The 6,832-nt window shown below is 34.9% G+C and overlaps 1 protein-coding gene across 2 annotated transcripts in view; it reads right to left on the reverse strand.

The window, feature by feature from the left end:
• Window positions 1-5,541, reverse strand: part of PLSCR5 (phospholipid scramblase family member 5) — a 29,566-nt gene extending 24,025 nt beyond the window's left edge. For both annotated transcript variants that reach the window (XM_008066675.2, XM_008066674.1), the window contains exon 1: window positions 4,521-5,541. In XM_008066675.2, the coding sequence (XP_008064866.1) occupies window positions 4,521-4,533 (13 nt within the window). In that variant the 5' untranslated portion in view covers window positions 4,534-5,541. The remainder of the gene's footprint in view (window positions 1-4,520) is intronic.
• Between the last annotated feature and the right edge of the window lie 1,291 nt (window positions 5,542-6,832).

Consider the following 6,832-nt stretch of genomic DNA (forward strand, 5'->3'; position numbering starts at 1 on the left):
AAAAAAAAAAAAACCCGACGGATTGCTGGACCTCACTCCTGAGTTTCTGATTCAGGAGTTGAGGAGAGAGGTAGGGCTAGAGAACTTGCATTTCTAATAAGTTCTCAGATGAAGCTAATCCTGCTGGTCTGAGGATATACTTTGACAACTAATGGTGTCATTTCATATGCTATCAAATATTTATAACGAATTTGTAAGCTCCTTAAGAGCACTCTGATAGCAAATTTAGATTTGATTTCTAGGTGTTTTGTATAAAAACACTTAGTAATATTTTGACAGCACGATTCTTTTTGTGGCTCTCCCAATATTACAAAAGATAAAGGATAAAATAATCAGAGTCCTATAAAGTTTGATTTTTAAAGAGAAATCATCTGTTTTCTATATTATTGACCAGGTAAATATGTTGCTATTTTAATTATCTCTCAACTTGAAATGTGAAGGTTTCCTATTTACCTTGCATTACTCTGCATAATATATATATATATATTTTTGCGTTGGAGTCTCACTCTGTCACCCAGACTGGAGTGCAGTGGCCACTCCTGGCCACCGCAGCCTCGACCTGCTGGTCTCCAGCGATCCTTCCGCCTCAGCCTTCCAAGTAGCTGGAATTACAGGCGCGTGCTATCACACCCAGCTAATGTTTTTGATTTATTGTAGAGATGGGGTCTCGCCAAGTTGCCCAGGCGGGTCTCAAACCCGCGGGCTCAGGCAATTCACTCACCTCAGCCTCCCAAGGCATGGGATTACAGGTTGAGCCACTGAACCTGGCTACTCAGCATAATATTGTACATAAACCCTAATAAGTGGGGTATGCAGAAGGTTTTTTTTTGTTGTTTATTTAAAAATATAAATGATAATCTCTCTATTTTTTCTTCTCACACAAATACTATATGGGTACTTCCCTCATTAAATATCAACAATTTTTTCAGAGAATATTAGTGCTTTTATTTCTCATCTTTAGTAATCAATAAAGTATCAGAATATTCACAAGTGCATTTAGTTAGTTTATCAATATTATGCTGTTTTAGGTTGAGTGCAGATGTGGAGCCAGGTGTGACAGGTCTTTTCAAATATGAGAGGGCCCATTATAAAGACAAGGAATTCATATTGTCCTAAAGACAAATGAATGGCAAGGACAAGGAAACTGTTTCTGGAATGATAACAGGGAGGGAATTTATGACAGCTGCACAAAGATTTGTATAAGTACTCTCATTACAAATGTACTAAAATTGAAGTAGCATCTATATATTTACCATTAGATTACAATGGTCGGTCTAACTTCCCAATGACAAGTTCATGAAAGTTTGTATGTTTGTGAGAGAGGGATATTTCTGTATCTTTTAAATCTCTGAAAAATAATTTAAAACATGAACTGGGTTTCCTTTGAAGATAGCAAATTCCTCATCATTAAGAAAACTCAAGCATATCCTGAATTCATTCACTCATTTGTTTATTCATGACATAAATTTATCCGTTTATTTATTTAGCCTTAAGGCGGTAGGATAGACGTTTATTGTTATTAGTGTATAATCATTAAGTTGGTACTGCTCTGTGACATTTAGGATTTGGACATGCTTTAAAGTTAGGACCAAATGGAAAAACTTGTCCTACGGGCCCACTAAAATAGAGTTTCACACTAATAACACTATAGCAGTTTGCTTGTCACAAGGGTCCCATCCTGAACTTTTCTTAGATTTTGGGAAGACACAAAGGATATAGTCATTAGAATTCCCCTTACTCTTGACAAGTGTCCTTCAATCAGATCTCAAACCATAAGCCCAGAGTAAAACTATGTAAACTATGCCAGATCTGGGAGAGGAGCTAATGGTCATTGTAGCAATAACAGTAAGGAAGTATTAAGAGACAATAAATACTCTTTCTTCAACCTCAGTGCCAAATGCACTGTTTTCATTAAATTTCCGAAGCACTAAAATTATGATCTAGGGAAAAGTAGCTTACAATGATAAAATTCAGAATAGTGGTTCATCTTGGGAATTAGGAAGCATGGCTATTGGCCAGAAAGGGAATTTTATAGAATCTAGAAATGTCTATATCTCGATCTTGGTAATGGTTATATGAGTGTACTTATTTAAAAAATTATGATACCTAATTTTTATGCTTGTTGTGTACTTTACATGTGCTATCCTCAATAAAAAAGGTGTAAGGGTTAATTTCTAATGATAACTGGTAGCAGATTATTAAATTCTCTCTCACTGTTAATTTTACTGTTAAAAGGGTTGGCAAGTTGCCCCAGTTTTATCATGTAAACTATGCTTGCTATAACAAAATGCAATAGGTTATTGAGTGTCTGGAAACACATTCCTAACCCAGGTCTTCAGGTCCTTAGACCACAGCAGGTCCAGGGGCATTAATGCACTCAGGGCCCAGAGGGTATAATGTCCCAAGTCTTTATTCAGGAGTAGAGTGTGAGTGAGACTCAGACTGTTAAGAGAGTGATCACTATTCTGAGATCGCTTGCTTCCTCTTCTGATTGGAGTGACCTCTAAAATTTGTCACAAGGGTCAACAAGCTGTTCTGTTTAGATCATTCTGGAAACACTTTTCCAAACTTAAAGCTTGAGAACAACCTGTCTTGAATTGTGTTAATTTATACTAAACCAGGTGGCTCCAGACCACACAAATGCTTCTTCAGTTCTAATGGCATCCAATATTTAGACTGTCTTTTGGTTTAGTAGAGCTGATTTATCTATGTATGAATGTGTGAAAAGTCCAATTAGGCTGTATTCCCTAGGAAAAACTAATTGCCAATTCATTTTCATGGGCCAGAGAACATGATGTTATAAATAATGTTTGAAAATATATTTGAAGAAAGATGTCCACAAAAATGTATTAGGTAAATAATGATGATAACCTGATCTACCCTCTCAAATAAGATTTCTAATTCAAAAGAAAGCTTCATTGCCACTTAATTTCTCTTATGTAATGTAAGGTCTCTAATAGACAGTTTTGTTTAATTCACGTGCCAAATATCTCGAGTAGGTTGCAGAAGGAGTGTCAGTTTTCCACCTGAAGTTTTGTCCCTAAGTTTAGTATTAAGTCTTTATCTGTACTGAACATCACTGCTTTTTTGATAGATTAATCATATTTTGATCATAATATTGCTTTCTAGTCACAAGTTTCTTCAAAGACTCAGACCACCAGATAAAGAAGGAACTCCTTTGAATTTCTATCTGGCTTTGAATTTCTATCTACTCTTTTAAAAATGTATAACTAGCTTATAAATATTTTACACACTCTGCAACTCTTTACCTTACAGGCTACTTTGTTGCAGTAACTTTTATTTTATAAAGTGATGGAGTGTTTTGGATTAAGTGTTAGTGTCAGACTTAAATAAAAGAAAATATTTGTCAAGCTTTTTTTGTTTGTTTATTTCTCTTTAAACATTAAAAAACCCACATACATTAAAATTCATGGTTTTGCTCTTTCATGTATCTATTTTACAATTTGCACTTTCCCGGAGATTCTCAGAAACTGATCTATATTGAATGTTGTTGAAAAATGAAAAAGATTACCTCATTTGTTTTACATTAAATGTGTACAAAAGTGGTTTTGCTAAAAAAAGCAAGTAACCACACACATTTCTTTACATGGATTGTTAATTTAGTGTATTATAAATTGATGGACTCTATTATCCTATTTGTAATTAAGTTAAAAGGTTTCTACCAATTATAATAATCCTAATTCTTCATGCTAAAACTTTTCATTATAACCTAGAGTTTAATGGCTTATTCTGACAGTAAATGAAAGCACATTGTAATTTTATTTTTAATGCAAGTTTCACAAGTATTTTTAGAAAGATTACAACGTATCACCTTAAAAACAACTATATTGCTTGTCTTTTAAGAATTTCCTTGAAGTGAGACAACAGTAATGGTTTGAGAAAAAACTTACTAGCTCCCTCTCCTCAAAGTCCCTAATTGATCTTCTTGCATAAATTAGATATTTTCTGTTTGCTTTTTATATTTAATTTACTGTCATAGAAATTTTGAAAGATTTTTGCTTCATTAGAAATATTTATTTGTAGTTTATCAAATTTAAGATTCAATAATAGCACATATATTATAATACATGACTGTATCACATATTTTGAATACCACATGAAAAACTGAAATTTATTAAATTGTACTTTAGCACTTTCTAACTTACGTGTAATTTTCTTCAAATCCCTTTACACTTGGAATATCACCGTGTCCTTGTGTTTGATGGTAAATATTTTCATTTTAAATTTGCTATGCAGTTTTCTTATTAATTCATGATGTTTATATTCATGATAACTAAAACATTGTTTATACCTGAACGTTTACATACTATCAGATAGTGTTTGTTTTTAAATTTAATTCAACATGCTCCTTAGAGTTAAAATTTAAAAATTCTAATGCTCAATAGCAACAAATGACAGCTTTTAGAGTACCAATCTCACTGATTGTAACACCTCTATAACTGTGTATTTTTAGTTGTAATATAAGGAAAAATTTATTAGCTGGTTACATTTACTCTTACCTTTAGAAGCCATGAAGATGTCTGAGTCACTTCTTCAAAGGCTGCCAGTTTAGAAAAAAAAAAAGCTTTTCTTATTCCAGCAAGGAGAGAAAACACAGCATGCATAAAACTTCAGAAGGTGTCTGTCTACTTCATGTCAGCTTACAAATAACAGAGGAAGGGAGTGCCTTGCTGTTTCTAGAGTTCTGGATTTTATCAGTTTGGACAACAGAGGGAGATGAAACTATCACAAAGGTAAACACTATTCAGAAATCATTGTATAACTATGGTGACTGAAGGAACAATTTAAAAATAATAAAAATCCAAAAATGAAGGCACACAACACTAATTTCCAGAGTCTTATTTCCACTTAGTTTTTTTAAAAAATTCTTAAATTTTCTTTTGCATTCACTCTTATATCAGAAATATTCTTTATCTCCAATTTCTAGATGTCTCCTTGCCAGAGTCTGTGATGAATTATTTTATTATGTGTAAGTTTTTGACCATTCTAAATACAATTCTTTACATGTTGAAAATATTCGAACATCTTTATCCTTTTTTCTCCCCCTTGGGATTTGTCTTTACTCTGTCATTCCAAGATAAACAAACAAGAAGATGATACATTCCCTGCTGTACTATAAATCAATCTTTATTTTTATTTTTAATTAAATTTGATTAATCAGAGGCATTGGAAAACACAAACCTCCAATAACATTGCAACGCTATTTAAAACTTACAGTTGATATATAACAGCATTGAATACTAAGGGAAAAAAAAAGTGCTGTAACCTTGGTCAGACTGATCATATTTCTAAATACAGCTTCCCAGGTGACTGTGAAGATTTTGCTCACCAAGTCAATTGCCCTGGATGGCATAATTTGCAAAGGTTGAACATGCAGAATATATTGCATTATTGGTAACCCTATCTACTTATAAAAATAAGTGGCCTCAAGGCATAGTGATTAAAAAAAGAAAAAAAACTATAACATCAACTTCACAAGTTGTAGATTGCTAAAATTTAAATTTTTCTTATTTGACAGAGAGGAGTCCACTCTCCTCCAATGTTTGGCATTGTCATTTTGCAGAAAAGACATATAAATATAATAAGTATTTTAAAATTAAGTTATAGGTTTTCTAAATTTTTTTTCTTTTTCTTTCTCTGTTTCTTTCTTTTTTTGAGTTGGTATCTCACTCTGTTGCCCAGGCTGGAGTGCAGGGTCACCATCACAGCTCAATGCAGTCTTGACCTCCTGGGCTCAGGTGATCCTTCCACCTCAGACTTTCAGGTAACTGGGACTACAAGCACATGCCACCACACCCGGCTAATTTTTTCTTATTTTTTGTAGAGACAAGGTCTCACTATGATGCCTAAGCTGGTCTTGAACTCTTGGGCCCAAGCAATTCTCCCACCTTGGCCTCCCAAAGTGCTGGGATTACAGGCATAAGCCATCATGCCTGGCCCAAACAGATACTTTTCATTGTGGTCATAACTGAACAGTTAATTTGAACTATTCTACAGAGTGCCAATTTTGGAATAAATATAAAAAATCTAAGTGAATTAAACACTATTTGACCAATATAACATTAATCATCCATGTGTTTGGACATGGCCATACGACTGACCAATGGGATCTTTCAGTATTGAATGTGCAATGGAGATTTTGCAGGGCATATAACTTGGTAAGACTATTGGTGAGGTATAGTCAAGGCCTGTTTCTTCCCCGTGCACTTTCCCTGTCCTGCCAAAGACAGCACCAACGTGTTTCTTTTCTTTTCTTTTTAAAAGCCCACATTTACCAACCCGAAGTCTCTCTTCCCTTCATTCCTTTCTGTTTCTCAGCTTTTCTCAAGGAAAGGCTCACAAACTCTCCCTACTGGAACTATCATGTTTTAAGTGTCCTAATACCATGTGTTCGTGCAGCAGGAGATGCTGCTCCCCACGCTGGCTTCACCATCTCTCCTGCTGCTACTGCGGCTGCCATTTAACTTCACCTTCGCAGTACTCAGTGCACCTCTCCTGACACCGTTGCCTTCACAGAAGAACCTGGACCACCATTTGTTACCTAAGAGGCCACACCCTCCTCTTAGCTCTGTGCTATGAAGCCCCTGACTCTTTCAAGAAGCGTCAGTTTCAGTCTGCTATCCAGGCTGCAGTTTTCCTGGTCCTCTCACTTGATTCCATAAAATAGAGACAACACAACATGGGTATGTCTGCCAGACAGAAACCAAGGCTTAAGATCACTTAGAGAGATTGTTGCCCAAAACAGGAAACCTGAAAATGAATATCAGAAACTGTAGGGTCATTGGGCTTTGCCTTCCTCCGAGAAAACTCC

Source organism: Carlito syrichta, unplaced genomic scaffold (genome assembly GCF_000164805.1).
Source record: "Carlito syrichta isolate Samal-C Ts95f unplaced genomic scaffold, Tarsius_syrichta-2.0.1 Scaffold309086, whole genome shotgun sequence".
In the NCBI taxonomy this organism is placed as follows: domain Eukaryota; kingdom Metazoa; phylum Chordata; class Mammalia; order Primates; family Tarsiidae; genus Carlito; species Carlito syrichta.